Source organism: Channa argus, chromosome 12, assembly GCF_033026475.1.
Source record: "Channa argus isolate prfri chromosome 12, Channa argus male v1.0, whole genome shotgun sequence".
NCBI classification, from domain to species: domain Eukaryota; kingdom Metazoa; phylum Chordata; class Actinopteri; order Anabantiformes; family Channidae; genus Channa; species Channa argus.
Genome location: NC_090208.1, coordinates 12,389,839 through 12,414,350, shown reverse-complemented (window position 1 = coordinate 12,414,350; position 24,512 = coordinate 12,389,839). Strand labels below are relative to the sequence as shown.

The 24,512-nt window shown below is 40.3% G+C and overlaps 1 protein-coding gene across 8 annotated transcripts in view; it reads right to left on the bottom strand.

Moving 5' to 3' along the window:
• Positions 1-1,591: 1,591 nt before the first annotated feature.
• LOC137137369 (phospholipid-transporting ATPase ABCA1-like) overlaps positions 1,592-24,512 on the bottom strand; it is a 139,495-nt gene continuing 116,574 nt past the window's right edge. For 5 of the 8 annotated variants that reach the window (XM_067523554.1, XM_067523553.1, XM_067523551.1 and 2 more), the window contains 7 exons: positions 22,784-22,925; positions 21,667-21,801; positions 19,988-20,014; positions 19,799-19,902; positions 18,642-18,734; positions 9,510-9,753; positions 1,592-3,760 (listed from right to left, as the gene is read on the bottom strand). In XM_067523554.1, the coding sequence (XP_067379655.1) occupies positions 3,632-3,760; positions 9,510-9,753; positions 18,642-18,734; positions 19,799-19,902; positions 19,988-20,014; positions 21,667-21,801; positions 22,784-22,925 (874 nt within the window). In that variant the 3' untranslated portion in view covers positions 1,592-3,631. The remainder of the gene's footprint in view (positions 3,761-9,509; positions 9,754-18,641; positions 18,735-19,798; positions 19,903-19,987; positions 20,015-21,666; positions 21,802-22,783; positions 22,926-24,512) is intronic. The other 3 variants (XM_067523558.1, XM_067523556.1, XM_067523557.1) reach the window with 1 other exon arrangement.

Sequence of the window (24,512 nt, the reverse complement as noted above, 5' to 3'; positions counted from 1 at the left end):
GCTGTTTGACCAGCAGCTCACAGAGAGGATGTGAGCTGTTCCCCACGATGTTTGACAGTTTGTGCAGCAGCTTTACTAATCAGTTTAGTCACTTTATGACTGTCACTGGCTCTGATGCTGCTGCCCCAGCAGATAACGGCAAAAAATATTGCACTGGCCACAACAGGCTGGTAAAACATCTGCAACATCTGGCTGCACACATTTAAGGACCTGGACTTCCTCAGGAAGTACAGTCTGGTCTGAGCCTTTTTATAGACTGGCGATGTGTTGCAACCATGTCTTTGGTCTTAGCCACATTTGAGATGAGGTGATTGTTTCCACGCCAGTCCCTAAAGCTGCCCACCAAGCCTCTGTACTTCTGTGGATGACAGGAGTCTGGTTAACACTGGAAATCAGACGTGTACAGGGTAAGAAGGGAGGCTGAGAGGACTGTCCCCTGAGGTGATCGTATGTTGCTGACCACCCGTTCAGACACACACATCACAAATTGTGGTCTGTCGGCCAAGTAGTCATCATCCATTCCAACCTGGGGGCGATAGGCAAACTGCAGTGCCTCCAAAAGTTTCTCACCTGAGGTCTCAAATGTGACAGTACCAGACTCTCCGGAATTTTCAGGATGTGAGAGCTACTGGTCAGTAATCACTGAGGACAGATGGAGATGATCATGTCACACATGGGCAAGACATCAAAGCGTTAGGACACACAATTAACGCAAACACTTTCTATACATTAATGAAGGCTGCAGCACATATTTATAGTTTAAAATGTGTCATTTATGTAGGTATCTTGTGAAAAATATGGGAAAAGCTCATTTTGTTCAACAAAAAATTCCAAGACAGAAACAATTTCAATTTGCACAGATTTACAAGGCAAATAAAAATTTATCTATTATCAAAGCATCAATTAAAGACCATTGGATAAACGATTAAACTTAGAAGTTCTGTGGGCCAACAAATGTCTGAAAGAGAAAACTGAAATCAGAAAACAGAAAGGTTACACTGAGAAACAGAGCAGATGCTTAAACTAGTCAGCTGAGACTTGACCTTCTAATCTAGAAAGGAACGAAAGTGGACACCGGTATTAGAAACATTTTTGTTACGTTCCAAAATAGCTGCATATTTAGTGATACTGAAAACAATTGGCTTAACCTTAAGGCACACAGCTGTAGATTTGAATTTGCTCCAAAAAAAAAAAAAAAAGTAACATAAATCAATAGAAAGCCCACACAATAAAAGTGTCAGTAGGATAGTTTGACAAGAAAACAAATTCATTCTCGGGCATCTGGCAGACAAAATATCTCTTCGCCTTTGAGAAAGAGCCACTCAGCTAAATGTGAAATAAAATGCCTTACCCACTGTGGTGCAGTCTGTATTTTGGCATCCCATGGTCTGAGTTATAGGATGGATGTATGAGAGAGTCAACAAGAGCCTGTAACTGAAAGCCACACTCAAAGTGAAAGACATGAAAGGGTGAAAGCAAGGACTAGACAATAACACAGCATATAAAAAAACTGAACTAAAGAGAGTTTCAAAATGAGATCCAATGAGTCAATGGACAAACACAGCAATATACAAACAGAGTCAGAGATGCATTACAGTTTGTACAAATGTTTAATCATTGGTTTTGGCATGAAGCATTTTTCAGTACAAACAAGACTGATTGTTCTTTGCAACAGGCATGATAGTAATGTAAGGACTTAGCACGGCACACAAATGATGTCAAGCTTTCAAAATAAACCAGCACGCCTGCGAGGAGACCGAGCTGAAGATGTATTTCTCAAATAAGTGCCAAGTGTTGTAATTTACATAAGAAAGAATGTCTGGGTTTGTAATTGTTAAGACGATGTTTTAAATTTGTGATTTGTCGTGTAGTTCAATACACAATGTTCTGAACAATACGAATGTGTGCATGTATATGTCCCTCAGTCAGATCAGCGCAGACCTACATCTTTTAGTTTTGTTTGTTTTATACCTATATATGCATTTTTTGGATGGAGTGGACGCAAACATGGGGACACCCAGGTTGGGATGTCCTGCAACCATTTGCCTACCTGCTTTATTTTACTACCTCAAGTAATGCAGAGTTACTGCCAGGGCTGTAGCTCTTCTCGTGTCTAACACACCCACTGTATGGACGCTGGTATTTTCCCATGGTGTAGAAGCAAATGTCGGACACCATCACAGGTTTAGAATTAAATATTATTAGCACCTGGAGTAATGACCTCTAATCTGTAAGACAATAACCATGCTAGTCTGTTCATTCTCTATACAGTACATGTGTTAAAGATACCAGTCCCATCAGGACTTCACACTTTTTCTGTTCTTGTGCAACCTAAAATGCCAAATTGTGCACCAGCTTTTCTTAAAAAAAAACACCACCACAAAAACACAATACACGTAAACATGTTTTACGGAATGTTTTTGAGATAAAATTGCAGAAGCAAGTGAAAATTGCAAAGTTTATCTATGCTGTAATTTATTAAATATAAAAGGCAACCTGTTCCAATAAAAATAAATCTTCTCAGTAACAGTTTGTCATGAAAACAGGCAAACGTGACACTGTCACTTTGGGAATTACAGTCCAGTACAGTAACATTAGCACTAACAATGCTCATTTAATTTAAATCACTCGGATTTATGTGGCATATGCAATAGATCTGAATACAACAGCATTTGTCACTGTGCATTATCGTCTCTGCTGTCCCCACGTTCCAGCCATTGTCCAGGTGAGTTTTGCGAGAGAAAGGTGTTCATCAATCAATGACGTTCGCTTGTGTTTGAGAGAAATTGTACAGTTTACACAGGCTATCAGGTAAATGGTTTTTAGCAGTAACTTTTGCAGCCATCCAACCCTTTTGGGAATTCTGAAAGTCTCCGGCATATTAATGACGGCTCCCACGTGGCTTATGTTTAACTGACTGCTACCGTTGCATTGACTCAACTGGAGCCCCTAAAAAAAACACAAGTGGAAACTGTTTTCAACCAAACGATGGCACTTTTAACTGTAAAGGATCAACCCTTAGTGGTTGTCATTTAGGAAGATTGACATTTGTTTGCTGATTCTGTCTGACAATTCTGTCTGAAATCAAAGCGCTTTTGTTTCCAAATGTAGAAATGTAAGCGTTTACCGCACTTTTTTAAGTAAACTCCAAATATGCAAATGGAAAACTGGACCAGAGTATGACCGTTTCCATAAACATTCAGTATAAAAGAACGCTGCAAACATGGCGTGTTGCTACCAGCATCGCTGTTGTATATGGGTTTTCATTGGCTGTTCAGAAGGCACATTGTGACTTTAATTATTGCACAAGGCTAAAATATATATTATAAATCAAATATAACTTCTTTGTACAAGTTGATTTGTCCACACTTTATTATATATTTATGATAGCATTTATGACCCTGAAGGAGTTTTGACTCTGCATTTCTCCACCATTTGTCACGAAGCTGAATATTAATGATTGTTTACATTGCATTTTTGCATACAGGTTTGGCTGCATTGTGATAAATAGGGCCAAATACAATGTATTACTCATTGTGTTTCAGCGCAAGTGACCAGTGTCTGTCAATTTCGTTTGAGGTTTGCTGCTGTCATGATGTAAGTGCTGTGTGCTGTGCTTTTCTCGTGGACGCTACAACTTCACTGCTTCTTCTGTGGTCTTCACAGAATGCAGCGGCAGCTCGTCCGAAGCGTCCACTGGGTTGTCGTAGGCTTGAGAGTCTTCCTCCCCATGCTGGTCCTTCGCAAAATTCACAAACACCTGGAATATCGACGAGGAACAGAAGGCACTTAATTGCAAACACATGATAAAAATGTATAATACACACAACGGCAAAGGGCCTGTGGACGTTTCTCTACCCATCTCATTTTTGCTTTCCCCCACACTCTGCCTCTAAAACACAGAAAGTTGTACAGACAATGGGGTGCATGAGAATGAGTTACCAGACAAGGGCTATGAAGCATCAAGTAAGTGTCTAGGCTCACACAGCGAATGTCAGTTTGACATCTTTGACCAGCTGAGAAAGAGAATAAAACAATCATTCTTCTCTCTGTGATGCCCATTTAATGTCAGAAGAAATCAATCCTATGGCTTTTATAAAAGGCTGTGTGTATTTGATTGTGCTGTAAACATTGCTGTAATCTAGGCTTTTTTTGTTCTTCTAGCATCGGCTGTCTGTTGCGGTACAGCTACACAAAGATTTTACGCTGCAGAAAAAAAGCAACAAAGAGGATCACATAAAATGATAAGAGCATTGCTTTTTCATTAAAACGTTTTTAGTGGCTGTGTGAATATAAAAAGTGGATGTGAATTACTGGACCGTATTTAAAATCTCAATGGAACAAAAAAAAAGAAAAAGAAAAATGTACACGTCATTTAGCCTATTTGAATGAGATACTATTCGGACTCCTATTGATTTAAATACTTCTTTATAGCTACAAACTAACCCATAAATTAAATGAGGACAGAGAATATACACGTGGGACAGCATATATGAACACACACACAAAAAACAATATCATCCCTTTAGGCTTTTGTAAAAAGAAGAAGTCTATATGATAAAGGCTGATATATTTATTGAAGACAGTCCTGCAGAGAATTCCAAGTTCAAAGAAACAACACAGTACAAACACCCAAACTTGGCTTTTGACACCGAAGCACTTCGAGGTTAAACGCCTTGCTCAATAGCGAGTCGGCAGCGGTAATGAGCAGGGGCAACTTGAACATGTAATTCAAAGTGGCTGCCTACATATGTCGACTTCTTGACCAAGACGGTTCATGGAGCTGTTGGCTAGCTGGGTGTGGAAAAAGCAAAGCAGCAGACCACCTTGTAACTGAGGAGCGAGCTATGCCTGCAGAACGCCCAAGGCTAAAGTTGCTGCTATTTGTGTGATGTCAGACCATCGGCACTGTGCATCAAGGTCATAGTTGTCAAGGCATCTTATCAGGGGAGAATGAGTAAGAGGATAAGAATGACAGTAGCAACAAATACACCCTCTGCCCATCTTCTCTGGCCTCCTGACCCTGCCACTGACTGATATTGACTTGATGTGAGGCGGCATGCACTGCATTTTATATATACAGGCAAGGCTGTTTAGTTTTGCAGCAGAATTTCGGAGTCTGGTTTATATTTAACTTTCTGAAAAAAAAAATTGTATAGTAAAATAGCTTTAATGGAGGAGTTCACAGCGATTTCGACTGAGAAAAGCATGATAAATTCATCCTGGGCTTTGTGATATGATTTTCCTCCCTAAGTACTTTAAGCATTTAGCTAACCATCCATTCATGACCTCGATGTCATGCACCAGTGCTGCAGAGTGGCTCTTTCTTAATAACAGATGGATACAGGCACTAATTACATTACAGGGGATGTATTTGGGTGTTTACTTTATGCCCACTGAGGCAGAACTGAGGAGGGGATAGATGTTGAATCAGCTAATTAACCTTCCCTCTCTCTCTCTATATATATATATATCAAAGAAATCCTTGCAACATTTGATATATTAAGTTAATATCAGAAATTCAGATGTAACAAGAATATAAATTATGTTTCTTTCCATGTGATAAAGCTAAGTAATATTTGAGATGTGTTTAGCTCTGCTTTGGCCTTTATCAACTCCTGAGAAACACATTGGGCTCTTTCACCACTGTGTTCACCAGCTAGTCGCCAACACTGACTACATGTTTTTTTTTTGTTTTGTTCAAGGTTTTCACTGAAGCAGGTCCCTGCTGCAGCTGGAAATGTGACTAGGTGGGACCAACTCTGTAGAGCTTGGGTAAATTGCAGGGTTGGGAGAGATTCCTCTGGAGGTTGCTAGTGATCTGTTACACATTACGCATAGATATTTCATGCAATGTTACTAACTTAAATTTGTTTTGATGTAAACAAAATTATGCAATCTCACAAAATAATCTAGAAAGAATAATTCTACTACAATTTCATTATTCCCTTTACCTGAAACGAAATACTATTAGCACAGTTTTCTCGTGCACTACAAAGACTTTGTTAAGCATTTTATTTATGTAAAAGGTAAAATTAAAGTACCAAATAGTGCAGCAGTACATTACCTAACAATGTACTAAATAACTTACATTACATTTTTAAAATTTGAGGTTGCAAATGTACCGCAGCTAAACAAAAAATATTAGCTTGTACAGTAACCAAACCCCTAATTGACACTTTAATACTTAGTTTTAAAAGATCTATTTATATATATAAAAAATAAAATTCCCACCCACCATTTGGTTACTGTTGCATGACTTTTTAATTTGTAAGTTTTTGGTTTGAGTGACCTTTACCGAGTATACTAAGTACCAGGCAGCGTGTGGGACTTACTCTTCAGTTTAAGTCAGTTATTTTGACTGTAAATAAATTCATAGCATGGCTGTTATGGATTGCATTCCAATTAAGAGAAAGCAGGAGGCACTATAGAACACTATGTATCACCACTGTAGTAAATAAGATTAGTCAAAAATGGCTGTTTTCTTGTCAAAAATTAAATTCATGTATTTTATTCTAGTAAAAATGAAGTGTTTGTAAATTAATTAGTTGATCATCAGATATTTTCCACTCTTTACATCCTATAGTGAGGAATGAACCTAAACAGCTGGCAGCTGAGTTGAGCTGAGTAAAACAAAAGATGTAGAAGTATAAGCGATAAAGATATCTTGGAGGTAAAAGGTCATGTCTGTCTTTGGTTGAGTCGTGACAATTTTGGCCATTGTCCACACACAAAGCAGCAAATGCTTGACATTCCTACCACATAATCTGCTCCTGACAGTTAAGAAAGCTGCGTTTTCCTTTCAAATGCTCTGTCTGCTCTGCACCGTCTTGGCCATCAGCATTAACGCCTGAGCCCCACGCTGTGTGGATCAATATTAATTGTAGTGCGACTCGGGTGTTATATTATAGGTCGAGGCTCTTCTCTGTAAATCTCCAGCTGAAAGGTGACTGTCTGGGTCTCCACAGGTTCTCCGGTCGTCCTCTGTGCGCTCTAATGCTGAGACCTTGTGGTCTCAGTATGATTCATTTACTGCCTCTGATCTGGTAAATATTGACCACTGCAGAATGATGGGCAATTTGACTTAAAGTTAAAACATAAGTTACGCAATCCTGTAGATAGCTAACAGCACTCTGTGAAGTACAAGCAACATTCTGCTAAACAGGGCTTTGGGAGGAACCAAATCTGATTTTATACCAAATTAATTTAAAGCACTTAGCTTTTTATTAATCCCTTTCCTGTCATAGTTGTAGGCTTATTGTCCCCTAAAGTGCATATTTCACTTAAATGATTCTCCAAAAGATAATTTATCTTGAATTATGGTTTATCCACAATGGGATCAAGTTGATAATGAAATGCTTAACATCTTTGTAGTATTCTCTATATTGCATAATTTGATTTAAAGACAGTGGTGCCCACACAACAAATGAATACACACCTGACTCACATCTCTTGTGTAAATTTTTTATATTCAAGGAGAAGCTTTTTTTACCCCATAGTAGAGTGGAGCGATGACCTTCCTGGGACCCTCAGGGGTCATTTTCACCTCCCACCTGGTCATCTGCTGCTGAGCTAATGGTGGGCTTGCAAGACCAGACACACTTGCATTCACCTCTGAGTAGCAGATTGCATCGGGTCCCTGGGGCCATTCGGTAAACACAAGGTGAAGCCAGTCCATAACATGCATGGGGCTTGGTTTATCATGCCAATAAGGTCTGGCTACAGCACTTGTGCTGGAATATAAAAAGGACTTTGGCTTGGGGAGAGCTCTCGACAGATTAAAAAATAAATAAACAAAACAAAACTTTCAGTCCGGATTCTTGATCAATACTGGGACCTGATGGCTGAACCATCTTGGCTACACAAACTCAGTGGAGCGCTCATTGGTCAGTCTGACAGGCTAAATGGGGGACGACAACATGTAGGTAATGATAGATCTTTAAATCTTATCCAGGACTGAGCAGCCTTGCATTAACCCAGAGCACTTAAAATGCTGACTGCACTGATTGATGACCTAATGAGCCGTTAAACTGAGCTGTCACTGCACAGAATTACAGTAGGACAATACAACAGGGGACCAGATTCTCTACAGTCTCACATAACATTTCACCCACATCAGAAGGGAAATTTAGCTAGATTGTGAGCTGAAACCTGCAAAAACTTTGCAGGTGCTCAATACCTATCACTAAACGACTGAACAACTCCATTGTCATGCTCAATTTAGTTAGAATACACGACAAACAACTTTCATGGCTGTGTTTAAATTGACCCAAGCAATGACAACACTACATCTGCAATGTGTCACTACCCCATATGCATCACGAACGAACCTAAAGTTAAGTTTCCACAGTTTAAATAAACACTTTAGGCAAAGCACAAACACATAACGAAGCCCGTGGACTAGAAATGTGTTTCCCAGTACATAACAACAACTGGGCAAAATGTGTGCACTAGTCATTGAAGCAGTGACAGTGTTTGGGTAAAAGATTTAGAATATGTTTGGCAAATTTCATCTCTGCCACTTCTGATGATTATGCAGAAGACAGAGTTCAGAATAAATCTATCGTTTGGTTTTTATAAGTAAAGTGTGGATGATACAATAGAAGTGTAATTGTTACATTTGAGTCATACAAATGAAGACCTAGTGCCAATCAACAAAATCTGTCTGTCCATTATCTTAACCACTTACCCTGTAAAGGGTCATGGGGGTGCTGGACACTATCCCAGTAGTCATTGGATGAGAGGCACCAATGGGCAATTTAGAGTCATCCATTTACTGCATGTCTTGTGGATTGTTGGAGGACACCCACGCAAGCATGGGGAGAACATCCAAACTCAGTTGGATCTAAAACGGGAACCTTCTAGCTATGCTAACCACTCCACCAGTGCGCTGCGCCCCCAGTCACCAAAATGATTATTTTTTTAATTGTTTACAAAGTACAACACTGTAACCTGTGTTGAGCGTTGGGGGTCAAGGATTCCCCCAGAGGAGGTGCAGATGCGGAAAATTTAAAAAAATTCCAAGCCTGATAAAACAGGACGCAGTTTGTAGCAACAATTTTCTTCACAATAACCAGAGTTGTATCTTACTGCACTTTGAATATGTTAGTTTCCCTAAAATTAGGTATATTGAATCTAACCCCTGTATCTTGATATGTATGATTATTGTTAGATTCTCACCTAAATACACAGCCCTAATTGTGCCCATGCATTAGTTTGTTATATGCTTTAGTCCTGTAATAAGAGCCACACTTTTTCTTTCCTGTTTTTGGGTTAGGTTTAAAATGGTATCGTAAAGCATAAATGTTTACAAATGTCTAATAAAACAAATTCTGACCTTGACAAACACATTTCTCGCAAACTACAGCTGTAAATAATACATTAAGAAATCAATTGTTACTGATGTTCCAGTCACAGTGCAAAAAAACACTAGTTCTCATAGGAATATAAGACTCAAAAGGCTCTGGAAGTACAGTTAGGGTCCTACCAGTTCATACTTTAAGCCTTACCTGATCTAGAGTCGTCTGGGACACCGAGTAGTCCTCCACATGCAGCCTCTGCTGATGTTTGGTGAACTGGCTGAAGACTTTGGCCAAAGCTCCCTGCGCGTAGGGCAGCTGATACTGCAGTGTGTTGTGATGCTTCTGTTTTAGGATGCCGCCTGGGAAGGTTTGCTGAACAAAGTCCTCCACTGGCTTCAAAACAGGAGGGGAGCCACCCACCCTTACAGTCACTGTGTAGCCATCACCAAATCTAAAACAAGAGTCCAAAATTAAGCATTCAGCACAGGGAAAGAACTGCAAGTGACCGCGCTAGTGCCAAATTGCTCACGGCTGGTCATCTAAATAATGAACTCCTCTTTTCTCCTGTGGTCATCACATGGCGGGATGGATATTAGTGTGGTGTCTTGGAAGACCAAGATGAGAAAGGAAGCAGAAGAGATGACAAACTTTAATTGGTCTCACATTTCCCCTGCCATTTCAAGGTTTTTGGATGTGGTGAGCTGGATGAACAGGTGACTCACAAGCAGCTGAGAATAAAAACAGCTCGACTTCAGCAGCGCAATAAAGTCACTAGGTGATAAACTTGTTAACTTTACAGACAACAACTGTAGTGCTTGTTGCTGTTGTTCTGTTCTTAAAGACAGAAAAAAGTAATGTGGATTTTGTTTAGATACAATATCTGACACTGTGAGATGAGAACATGTTGAATCTTAGACGTGAACATGGCAAACTGTCTGATCAGGTCAAAAAGTGTGAATATTGGTTGACAGCTGATTCTGCTGTCCCCACGTGGCAAAACCTCAGCTACTGCCTGTTTTATTAATATGACTACAAAATGCTTTGTCAACAATATGTCAACAACTTTGTATGTGTTAATGAAAAATTCCAACACATTTTACTGGTAAAACTTTACAAGATGAACAACATCCTACATTTAAAATATCGTCCCAAATGAAAATGAGCCATAGCTAAGCTCTAAAGCTATTTAGCATTCTGCATCTTCCCAGTTGTATGCTACGTCTGGTGAGCACCAAATAAGACTGTGCCTTGTTATTCTGTCGTTAGCACTCTCATGACCCATTGTTTTCTGCCTAATTAATTCCCTAATGTTGGATTTACTCATGGAAATGTCCACGTGGGCTAGTACAGAGCTACATGCAAGTCAGAAGCTCCCTTAGAGGCAATTAGAGATATGGTGAATAAACTACTTGATCCCAAAGGGAGTGAGGGAGAAAGTGAAGCTCTCTGCTGGTGCTGAGAAGCACAATGAACGGACCCTTTGGGTAGTAGAGTCTTTTCAGCACACTGCAGAAACTAATGTAACACTGCATCTGCAAAAGGTGTATACGGGACTGCTTACTCAATGCTACGCTATTTCCATGTGTCAATTTAATGTTCATTTTAGAACAGGCTTATACAAAGGCACATTGAATGGCAGGTCTAAACCCGCTTCACTAGGCCAGAATGCATCGTGGGATCTAGTCTTCATTACATGGACATATCTGCCGGGGGCTGTTCTGTATATGAACCAATCACCTGCTTCATCATTCTAATAATATTTGTGAGGCCCTTCAACTCCTGCTACAAGATCTTCAACTGCAGCCACTGATCCAGGTGAGGAGGATTGCATAAATATTCCTGTTCTATGATGATACACACATGTTAATGAGCTATCTTTCCATGACCACATTTGCCTCCAGCCTGTAGGCAGGATCTGAGTCCTGTGCCTGCACTGTGATCTCAGGAGCAGACCACCGCGAGTGATCAAAAGCGTTCCCTGTCAAAATCTAAGACGTAGTACTGTAGATGTTCTGAAAATAGTGCTGTGGCAAAGTGTGTTTTTTTTAGTGATGAAGCCGAACCAAAGCTGACATCTTAAAAAAAATGACTGGGAATAATACTCAAAGAAATTCTTGTAGTGAGCCTCTGGATCATCTTTACACAACTACAGGAATGCAAGCCAACAGTGCCCACATGACAACATCAGTGAGGGGAAAGTGAGTGTGGTTGGACAGTGAGGTCTTGTTGATTTTGATCAACTGCATGCAATCTATTTGTGACATCTACTGGGCACACTACACAAGCACACGATGATCTTATCCTTATCACTACCATTGTAATGGAAGGGATCCCTGCAGGGCTGTTGGACAAGATATTTTTGGCTGTGCAAGCGTTTCTGATTCTGGTTTGTGTTCTTATAAAGAAAGTTAAGATCATACCAATTATAGACGCATATTGCAGCAGTCAGATTGCATTATATTTGCTAACGTTGTGGCACCATTTCAGCCTACATTGTTTCATCCTCCTTCACGTCTGGGTGCTTAAATTAATAATCAGACAAGACACCCTGTCTGCAAAGCTGCATTCTTAACACAACCTGTCAGGTTACTTACAGCCTGTCAGTTTATGACTTACTTTCGTTTGAATTCTTTTTAACTTAAAATTCAATTTTATCTTGAAGCTAAAGTTTGACAAGAAATGCTCATTCCCTGTGTTGACTAAAATGAACATATTTGTCATTCTGAGGACAAAAAATAAAAACTGAAAAAAACAAAGACAAACCTACAATGTGTATAATATTAGGAGTAAAGCTTAATAAATAGGACAAATCTAACATACTGTAGGCTTTGAATCTCAGGACTAAGGAAAAAAATTATTAACACTGACTGGAACTATCAGCAAGTCAGCGCTTCATTGTGCTACTGCCCTTTGGGCAACCTCTGAATCGTTCCTAATTATGTAACACATTGACTTGAGCTCTCTTCTAAGTTTTCACTGTGTACACACATCTTTTGCAGCCAAAAATGAAAAGGAACAGCAGGATCATCACGAACAGCGAAGCCAGAGTCTCAACAATGACGCCCTTATTGCATCACAATAGAAATTATGCCATGGACTGCTCGATCCTTTGTTATGACAGTAATTATATTAAATTCTTTAAATTTGTTATCCTCAAGTAACTACATGCTATTTTGATATGATCACAATTTAACGATGTGCCAATGACGTTAGTATAAAAAAACTATAATAATTGGGGATAATATACAGCAAAACTGGCATCTGTTAATGGATATCTGTAAATGTAACATTCATTTGGCTGTTTACACTTTTAAAAAAAAAAGGTTCTTTCACTGTAAAGACAAGAATCTATCTACATCTATCTTGACCAGGTGTTCAGTCCTAATGATAGTAATCTGTCTCCCAAAACTCTTGTTAAAAATTTACACCCAAAACTGTTGTTGCAACTTTTGATAAGATGACATTAAATGATAAAGACAAAATTATCAATATTTCAAATGTTATGAGGATGGCTGTTACTATCATCCAAGGATGATACGAGCACTTTTAATAGCAAGTAAAACGCGAATCCCTCATCTGTAGTGTAAATGCACATGACTTTTATAAGATGTAACAGACTACACAGTCCGTAATCAGACACCACCCAGACAATATCACAGCCATCCCCTCACATCAAGCTTAAGTCATCATCCAATCAAGACTATGACCACAAATCCCCTTGTGTTTATTACAGCTGCCGGCTCGGGAAATGTGCTTTGTCCAAGGACTGCCAAGCTAAGCCAAGATGCAAAAACATTTTTTGCAAAAATCCAATAAGCCGAGGCAGCATTGCGGCAAGAAGGTTTGGTATAAATGTTTGCAGCACGTGTGGGTAATGAAATGCTGCTCGTCAGTGACAGTAAGAGGGCTTATCAATTAGCTTCCTCTCATTCTCTGTCTACCTTACTTGTGCTTCTTTTCTGGCTGCAGCTACGCAGGGGCTTCAAGCAGCACTCGGGGAAAAATATCTTTCTTTCATATTCATCATTTTTGCTCTGCCTCTGTATTCACAACAAAACAAGTTCTTTCATCAGTGATAACACTATCTGTCTTGGCGCTCCTCACATAAACTGTGCCTGTGTGGGGGAAAGTGGGCTTGGATATCTGAACAGAGTCTGCACTGCATGGTCGTCACAATGGCACATACAATTTAATTATCTTTTAACTGGTGACTGGCAATTCAAGATCTAAAAGTAACATCAATTTGAGGGGAAAAAAAAAACAAATGAATTATGTTTAAAATCTTTATGCCACAACATGGTCACAATTATTTCAGAATATTTCTCTTTCTTACATATGGCTCTTCCTCATTTTCATTATTCTGCCTCGATCTTCTCCTTCACCCTGGCTGCTAGAAAGTCGTTCTTCCATGTAATTTAAAACAAACAACAGCCCGATACAGATAAGGGCACGGCTGGCAGAGAATAATTCTACTGCCTTCCTTCATCTGAGGGAGTTTGCAAAGGTCACCCTCACCACTGACAAACCTTGTATGTGTGTCCACATGGGGGAGGGCAGATGCAGGGCAAGAGGTCACAGTGTGGCTTAGGTGGTCTGATGCTTTGATCATGCAGGAAGTCATCTAAAAAACTTCCTTAGTCTCTGGGGTGGGGAGAGCTCCAGGCAGAAACTCCAAAGGCAGGCACCATGAGGACAGTGGGTGGATACGGCTGATGGAAAGATGATCTTTCCAATCAGTTAGAGCCTTTTTTAATGTATAGAAGCAATCAAAAGTGTCTTGACGTATGTCGTATTTCAAGATCAACTGTGGATTTTTATTTTGGAAAAATTAAGAAAGACTAATTAAAAATATTTCTGTCCTGACTCATGTTGTAATAGTTTATACATGGTCCATGAGTCCAAGTAGACGTATGTGCCAAATGTAATGAAATTCCCTTTTCTGAGACATGCATTAATGAGAACAGGAAAAATGTGAGGTCACAGTCAAACTAACCTGTGACCACCAAAACATAATCAGTTCATTTGTGAGTCCAAGTGGATGTGTGGTGCCAAGTTTGGTAGGAATCCCAATCACGTTTCCTGTGCTTTTGTGCAAATTTGAATTAATCAAAATATTTCTCCCCGTCGGTACTGTACTGTGACAAATTAACCAAGTATAATATTAAAGAGCTGAAAAGCAGCTCATGCTGACTGTGTGCAGTTTTAATTTCATTAACACAAACTATGACAATAATTTGTTGCTTACAACCTATTTGTTGTGATGAAAACGCAACTAAGTAACATTTCGCAACAACCATAATGAGATATAAGAACATTAAGAATACATGAGCTAAATTAGTCCTCAGTGGATAAAAAATAAACGATACTGTTAAATATAGACAATTGAATAATTTAATTAGTTTTAGGAGCATAGGGACATGGACCCACTATTTAGACACAAGTAAATTAAGCCTTTCGCAAAAACGTTGCTAGGAAGGAGAGTAACAGCTGTAACAGCTGGCTCAAAGTGAAGAAATAAAAAAAAACAAACACGCCAAAGTTACTGATGGAAACTGGGTAGAAGTAACAATGTAATGGATGATATGACTGGAGTTTATATTTAACCTTGAAAATAGTTAAAAGCTATTCAGTCTGTCCTTAGAGATCTAAGTGATTAGTAAAACCTGCCTGCATTTATAAAATGACATATTTACAAGGTGTTTGCATGCAATACTGTGTTTCAAAAGTAACCATACACAAAGACCATCATCTAGCCTGTAAAAGTTATTACTGCGGGCTTTTCAAACATATACATGGACACAGACCTCATAAAATACCCAGCCATATAGCAATCTCTACAGACCTTGAAGGATCTGATGCAGATTCTTGCCTTGCTTCTGCCCACAAAAAAAAAAGCTTTGATATGAAAACTAATAATAAACTGAACAAGAGCCACATTCCAACATAAATTAATATTCCAACAAACTATCAAGGGTAAAAATGCTTTATACTTTAAGAGCAGACAGCTCTCAGATACGTACAGTATACAATGCACCATCTGTGTCTCTCGGTGTTCTAGCAGTCTTAATTACGCCTATGTCGTTGATGCATTGTAAACCACAAAGAGAATTATTTTGTCATCCATCTCCGCTGGTGACAAGCACTAAAAAGCCGTAAACTATTTTGTTAATGGCACACCTGCAGGGCTCGAGCAGAGTGAGTGGGACGGAGTTTATTGGACTTCTCCGCATCAACTTTGAGGGACTGATGCGAACTTTTAGACGTTTGCTCTTGTAAAAAAAAAAAAAAAAAACTCTCTGGTGCCCACACTGCATTAAAGCCACTTTACACCCCACGTTTATACGATGACGTGCTTTAAGTAAGGAGAAAATAAGACTCAAGCCTGTGGCGTGTGCTTACCTGCAGGTACTCTATGAAGTGGGGATATGAATGATATCAATCAGTGAAAAATCCTGCATCGGCTAGTGGTTGTCCTTCCTAACTGACAAGATTATAGGGGAGCTTTGAAGCTCTTTTTATTGGCCCCTCCACTTCATTTGGGTTTACTTAACACCTGGGAGCTTTCATACCGTCACACTGCTATACTAAACCTCTATTTACAGCCTCTTGCACATTTTAAAACTTATTTATTTCTCCTCCTCTCCATCGGCCTTTCATAAATTTCTTGAAGTGCTACAGATTTGAGGGGTTCAATATCAGGACAGGTAGGAAAGATGTTTTTAACAAGTGTGAAGAAAGGTAATCAAGGGGCTTATCAAAATGGCTGCCGTACAGTTCAGAATACACAGCCAAAAACCAAATCCCCAGCCCATGCCACATGCTGACCAGCTTTCTGTCTGTTTAAATGTGGTGTTTTGGCTCATTTGGGGCTTGACTGATATACAGAGGAGGCGTTGTAAAGTAGGAAAAGGGCATCTCAGTGATAAAGACAGGGTCACCACTGAACTTAAGGGGGCAGCACTAACAAGCACTTGAATGGCTGGGCCGGAGGCCTTGCCACCTGAGAGCAGCAGATGGAGGAATAAATAAGGGTAATATAGTGAGAGGTTTTTGAAGGCGAGAAGTCGTTGAAGGAGGTGATGGGGGAGTGAGGGCCATGAATATGGGAGGGTGAGCATGTATTACATATGAGCAATAGGGGGTCAAAATGTGAGAGCTGCCCCTGTGGTGAGATTCTGCACTCATTTCAGGGGCTTGTGTTAAAAAAGGGTTGGGAGCGGGGTGGCGGGGGGGGAAGCGGCAGCGCGGCCAGCCACTCACACCCTGTGACAATAGCGTGCACCACCTGCCTCTACTGCTATGCATCCCCTCCCTCTCTCTGCTTCAGCCCCTGCTGTCTGATGGAACTGTTCCCATCTGCAAACTGGCAACAGCTTGTGCATTTGCGAGAATCAGCCCCTCCATTCCCACATTACTTGGTCAAGCACAAAATGCTGGATGGTCAGTGTTTCACCCTGACTGATGAGGCTCACAGCAACATAAATGCTAGTGGCCCATGCGCTAAAGCAGGAGTGGGGGTTCGCGTGGGGTGTGGGTCAACATGGCAGCACAAACATGTGGCGGGATAGTGACGAGAAAAGAAAACAGAAAAGACAGTCCTTAATTGCCTTTTCCGTCATTAACAGGGTCCCACACCTCATGAAACATTAATTACACCAAGCGCTGCAGAGATAGGGACGCTTAATTAGAAATTATTCACTGCGTGGCGAGAACTGAGCGATAGCATTTCAGCAGCATGTAAATTGTCCGTGAGAGATCTAAAATAAGCACGGCAAAAATCAGTGTAGACGTCACGCTTATCTGGCTTCCTCTTGCTTGCTGTGTGAAGTGTGACTCCCTTTTACCTGATAGCATGTGGAGTGAACTAGGACACGTGTTAACCCTCTGTGTTTAGTGATCCTATACTTCCTGTGTGGTTCATAAATTATGTACATCACCCTGCTTTTCCCTTTACAGTCAGGATGTAATTGACAGAGAGGTTCTGTCCATTACCCTAACATCTGGGAGGGTCTGAGTGGCACATCGCCCTCCCACTCAAGCCCTTCATCTCTCCACCCTTCCTCATTGTCACTCTGTTTTAGCCCCATGCACAATCCCTTTTTCTCTCTCCACAGTGGTCTAAAAGCACAGCCAATATGACATTATGACGCTCTTGATGGGAAACACCCTTGACACTGCTGCCCCCCTCCCTTGCTGTTGAGCTTCCTCTGATCCCCAGCGCGAGTTGAAAAATGGTCTGCTCCACCCCTCATCCCAGGTGTATTGATCTTTCTCTCCATCTAACGTTTTCAACCGCATATTCGTGGTATGAGAATACCTTTTGTGCATGTGTGTGTCCTTCCTCTCAGAAGATCACACAATGCAGTGGTAATAATGTCACCAGGCTGTACCTAAGGTAATGGATTGGCCTCATCGCTGCATGCAGGGCTTAGGGCACAAGTGCTGGCCTTGGGAAATGTCACGAATACCAGAGAGCTAAGAGTTAAACGCAGGGGGTGTCTGCGATGGAGACGTAACAAAACACATTAGGAGAGTGCACAATGTCAGAGATGGTGCAAACTGGAATTCACGAGTCTGGAGGGAAACAAACGTGACACTTCGAAAAACAATGAACTGAGGCTCACAGATCTAGATGCACATTTGCCTCCATTATGGATCTTTTCATTTTAAATCAATGCAGTCATGTCGATGTGTATATACTAAAAAACACCATATATACAATGCATACTGGTTAGAGAAAAGTTAGCAAAAAGACTGGAAACTGAGGAAAGCGGCCTGGGTTTGCTCAAAAGTAACAAACTCTACTTACAAGCGCATCTACAGCACAGGAACAGACAGGTTGTCTTATTTGTTTGCTATTAAAACACACTGAGGTAAGCTAGTGGTTTCCTCAAAGTCCCAGTCTCTTTGGTAAGCTCTGGATCAGTGTACTGACATAGGGCTGGTATCGTTCTCAACTAAGACATTAAAGAATGAAAATAAAAGGATTTCCCAAAACCTAATAAAGACCCTGTGGACCTTATCTGAGATTTGACTAATACTGCATACTTTTTAAAAAAAAAAAGGTGCGTCTCTTTGAGCATCTTCTATGAAGTACTTGTTAGTTGTAGCATAAAATAATAAAACAAATACATTTTTTATTTCCTTCCTTAAAAAACTAGAACCGTATTCTTTATTACCAATATACAGGATACGCGTGCCGTGTTATTTATATATACTGTATAAATAACATAAAACCTCAGTGGGAGACATGCACTTCTTTCATCTCAATGAGTTTGAAAGTTTTTATTTTTTACTCCGCTCTCGCACTAACACACAGGCAAAAGAAAGAACCCTCACCTGCTCTTCAGATGCTGGATGCTCCCAAGACACTTGAAATGACCGTTTACCATGATGGCCATGCGTGTGCACAGTGCTTCACACTCCTCCATACTGTTGAAAAAAATGAGGGCATCCTTACTTTACAGAACAGAGACAATGGCATCTTAACGGATCTATTTGTTGTAATGGAGATATTTGAGGGATTTTTTAATCATGTCTGTGCATTCAGCTGCTAAGATGTCACATTTAAATACAGGGTAGAACTTGATTCAATTTTACATTATTTTGCTTAAAAAGATCTCAGCTGATACGCTGAAACTTTTTCTCATTTACAGTTAGGGTTAGAGCATTAGTACATGTCTCCTTTGACACCTTAAATGGACGACAAATTTGGTAATTAGCGAAAAAGGAAGAGACCATCTGCAGTTCTTATTATCTCATTTTTTCTCTTTCGGTGTTGGGTGGAAGCACTAGTCATTTGTACCTGAAACCTGTGAAGCCTTTCTGAGAAATGGTGCTATTAGGATTATGACTTTGTAAAACCTGGTGAATTCGCCACTTAACAAAACACAACCACCTGGTCACGCCATGGATGATTGGATGCAGCTCAGTCACACCTACTGCGACAACACCAAAGGCTTTTATTTCTCCATGAAGGCAACACGCGTAATGGGGGGTAATATATTCCAAATAAACAGCACATATTGTTCACATGACCGGATTTAAAAACTCTGGCAATTTGGTAAATGGTAAAATGAATGGGCATGGTGATTGTTAAATGTCCCATATCAACTTGGACCACCAAGTTTTAGGTAAGAAAAGTTGGGAGACTTAAATTTCTTGGATAATGAAAAGACCTCAGGACTTATATTGACAGTATGTCTTTTACAGCAGTAAAAAAAGACCCAGTCAGTCAATATGTCCTCATGCTTCATAAAAGCTTCATAACAGTCAATACATTTCTGACAGCCAATAATAACTGTCACGCATTTCAACACAACACATTTCACTAAAGAACAACTTAAATCAATAGCGATTACAATATATAGAGCTCAGATTGAATTTTCGACAATTTGGTTGCTCCCTGCTGATCAGTCAACATACTTTAGTTTGGTTTCAGTTGGTGAATTGTGAATTCATCAGCAAAATTCAATAGATAAGGAGTGAGCTTGCACCTGTGTGATGTGAGAATGACTGAGCGGCCCTCTTTGATGATACTCAGGATGCAGTCCCAGAGGAAGCGCCGAGCTTTGGGGTCCATCCCAGTGGTTGGTTCATCCTGCAATAAGAGGAGCCACTTTAGAACAGTCTCCATTATATCCCACCCTGCCACCTCTTATTGAGAATGTATGTAGGTGCTTTACCAGTAAACAGCAAATACACAGAGAAACCTGCGTGGAAAAACACAATGAGCAGCAATATGCAACACATGACAGTTTTCAGATCTCAACTTTGTGGCCTTTTGCACCGAAGTGCAAGGCATCATTTTCTACCACCACAATTCATTGAGAAATGAAACTTGTTTGTTGTGGTGGGCCAACACATTTGTAAGGAGCTTCACGGTGTTCTGTTGTTCCCGGCATTTACACACACTAGAGCAGAGACACAACTGAGAGACATAATTGAAGATAAATACAGGACACACACGAGAACACACAGATAAGCAGAACATACTGAAGGTATACCCATGCACACATAATGGAGTAACATACTGAAGCACTCTCCAACACAACACGACACACACAAACACACAATCCTCCGTGACTTGCTGTTTCTTTCTCCTCAGGGCTAGTCTGTCCATGCATGATTAGCGAATGACAGTACTCAGTCCATTGGCTGATTTAGTTCCAGGCCTGGTTCTCCCTCACTAGCAGAATCGTACAAATCCCACGGGGTATTTCCATCACCATATCCAATGTGTCCCTGCGCAAACCCTATGTGGCACTGCCTCAAGGCCGCCTGGGCTCCCTGGGCTAGCACACAATACAGGAACTGACACAGACACTGACAACACATTATCCCACTGCCTCAAAGCGCAGACTAGCCTGGCTCAGATGAGTAAATAAGGAGGTCTGGAGCTCCATAGTCCAAAATCTGAGCCAGAAAGCAGAAACAGCTGGTTAGATCATTCAGTAATTTATTATGGATTACTCATTACCTGACTTATTAGCAGCATAACCTGAAGAATTGATGTAAATTATGCAACCTAATGCATGAATTACAGTTTATAGGCAGCAGAATAAATGGCAATATGTTGTACAATATACATCTGGATATGATTTGACATGGACATTTAAAAATAGAGTGGAAAATCTAAAATGAGTAGGCTAACAAGGAAACACATTTTTGCATTTCCATGTTTGTGCTTTGGTCAACCATGTGAGTAGCTTGTGGAATAACAAGTAAAATTTTAAATAATCATAATGAAAATTTATACTTCGGTGAGCCCCCATAGGGAGGCCCCAGTGTGATTTAATGTCATTAAAGTTTGTCCCTCATAATAACATGGACACATATTTCTTAATGCACATTAAAGCCGCTTAATTGAATGCATGTGATGCAGCACATTCTGAGTCATACCTTTAATAAGCTTGCTTTATGCTTTTGCCCTCAGTTCTAAGTCCTGATGAATGGGGATTTAATCCACGCAAACACAGGCTCTGTGCACTCTACATTATCCTGAAAGAATTGATTCTTTCCTCAGCAAAATGAATTAAAACATGACCAGTGAGTGACCCCTCACTTGTCCACAAGTAATCTACATGAAATCCTTTGGGTGAGAATTTGCAAGTTTCATAGGCGGCTTGTTTTATGCTCCTCACTTCTGAAAGCATGTGTTACACCAGATTCCTACACTCTATCATCATCATCATTTTACTACTGTCTAGTCCCTGTGAGCTTGTAAAAAAAGATACAAAAATGGATAACAGCTTTAGTGCAAACTTCTGCACAGAATCAATAAGCATTTGAAATATTACACTCACACAGAATTGAAGGAGAAAGTTTTCAATATGTGGACCAAATGAATAAAACTGTAGCTCACCAGAAAGACTACTGGAGGACAACCGATCAGGGCTATCGCTGTAGAAAGTTTACGTTTGTTTCCACCACTGTAGGTTCCTGCTGACTTGTTGGAATATTTGACAAGCCCCAACTTCTGGATCCCCCACTCAGCAACCTTTACAAATAAAAAACAGTCGACATAATTGTGTCAAGAAGAAAGTTCACATAAGCATCATCACCAGACCTGTGTTTCTTTGATGGATGATATCGTCGTTTGGATCCCCGATGGATTTACAGTTCTGTACCTTTCAAGGACAAGTTTTGACAGCCGGAATAAGTAGACTAACCTTAATCACAGACTGCTCCTGTACTGGTCTCCCTGCTATTTCAACAGTGTCTCCTCAACGCAATCAGGAGCGTCACTAAAAAGCACACCACCACCAGGTCTCATAGGATTGTTTATCCATCAAAATAAGCGCAATCTGTAGGACCTTCATATACAGCATATTCCCTGCACATAAAGTTGATGTATTTGTTTACTGATTATGCAAATATGACAACACAAGGGCCCTGTTTGGACAAAGAATGGCCACCATGCCACAATGGGCTACAGTATAATTAAGAGTTATGCTAGCAGCTCAGAACTGGGTCCCTTTTGCACTGCAGCTTAGAGATCAAAGACCTGGCGTCGCGACTGAGGCCTATAGTTGCCGCCAGCCTCTTCCTCCTTTGATCTTACAGTTGTAGATGCGAGCAGTGCATGAGGAGTGCAGGGGGGCTACATAAGGCCAGCCATACCACTGGGCACTTGAATAATGTAGAGCGATAACCCACAGCTGCTACATTTCTACCATTGGCCATTTTTTATTATGTATAGCTTCTCCCACTGAGGTTCTCTTTCACTTCAATATATGCTTCAGTTTGCCAACAGTTAAAAAGTACCTGATATTTTTCACTGTGTTCTGAAGGGAAGTAAACATGTTTACAGTTTTGAATTTTCTTCTTTTTTAACCACAATTAGGACAGGTTAACATTTCAACCTGCACTTGGAGCCTGATATCATCCATACTGATGATTTAGTAATAGAACATCTATAAGTAAAACAACAAATGCAAATCTTAAAACATACAAGGATTGGTAGTACAAAAGGTAGTTACCATGGTGACTTCTTTTTCTGGTACTCCTCGTAACCTGGCGTACAACTCCAGATGTTCCCGTCCTGTGAGCAGGTCGTCAATAGCATCAAACTGGGGACAGTAGCCCATGTTCTGGTGCACGTCCCTCATTTCAGTCCGTATGCTGGTAAGGAAATCATAAGTTATTTCAGCACTGCCACCAATTTCACTTAAGTTTGAGTTAAATAAGGGTATAAAGGGTATATTAAATGCTTTACTGTGTGAAATAGTATGAGATGAAATATGCAATGGTAATAGAAGTCCAAGCCCAAGTCCATGGTTCAGTGATATAGCTCACTGTATTTCAAAAAAATAAGATTAACGTCGAACTCGTCATGACTCAAATTCGCAAGAAAGAGAACAATCTGAGCTGAGTCTCTCTGTAAAAACTTTCCTTAATTAATAAAAGTGGTTGTTTGGTTGCCCTATGTTTCCAGGATGGTTCGGGGAAACAAGTACAAACTCAATAAGAGAAATATGGCTTCACAATCTTCACACCTTAAAGAGGCCATTAAAATAATGGCAGCAGACATGCAGACGTGACCTTTTTGCAATCTACAATATTACTACGTCATCACCTACAGGCAACAGATGTTGTAGCTGATATTCAGTCATTTTGTATAGTTGTTTCTCACAGATCATTCTGGACCTATGTTATTTTCCAGGAGTAATGTTCAGCCTCAGGGAAGCTAAATTTGATTTCAAATGTCTGGAGGCTGTTGGATCATAACAAGGTTATGGTAAACTGAAAGCTTTACTGATTTAATATTTTGTTTTGTTTTAGGTGACGAAGTGTCCATGGGCAACACGCTGAACCCCAAGTTGCTCCCGGTGGGTCAGGTGAGCACCTTGCATGACAGCCACTGCCATAGGTGTGTGTGAATGCGTGGCAATTTCGCAATTAATTAAAATGTACTTTAATCTCTGTTGAAGAAACATTTGTAACAGGTAACTGTGAATTAAATATTATGTTGATAAAAAAAGCTAAACAATTTTACTCTTTTTTTCCATTTCAAAATAAGGGGGTACTGACTTCACACATGACTGTACATCTATAGTTTATTAGCAGAACTTGCACAGTGTTAATGGTACAGTAGCTATTAGTGTAATTAAATATGGCTTTGATACATCAGCTGTTACAGCTTGTTCTTGGTAAATCACAAAAAGAGATGCCAGTGAACTGCTACTAGACGTTAGCCAGCTAGCTCTTTTAAAGTGCGACTGTGGGGCAGGCAGGTAGAGCAGTCATCCACCTATCTCGCAGTTTTTGGTTCGATCCCCGGCTCCTTCGGTCACATGCCTCAGTGTCCTTAAGGAAGACACTGAACCCCCTCTTAGTTGCTCCCAGTGAGCGTTGGCCGGCTGCGTAGCAGCTCCCCCAATTGGTGTGTGAGTGCGTGTGATTGTGAGTGTGAATGGGTGAATAAGGAGGAGTGTAAAGCTCTTTGACTGCCAACAGGTAGAAAAATGCTAAAACTGCAGACCATTTACCATAATACCTGCTGAATGCAGGTAGGAACTGCTACTGCTTTTTCAGCGTGCAATCCAAGACAAGACATCGTGCACAACTACCACAACAGCAAAAACTTCTGTTTAGGATATAATGCTTCTTCTGTTCTGCCGATCTGTCTTCTTGCCAATGTACAGAAAGCATCGTGATCTGAAAACAGGAGAGTGGGTGTGCTCACATCTAGGTTTGTCTCTTTTCAGT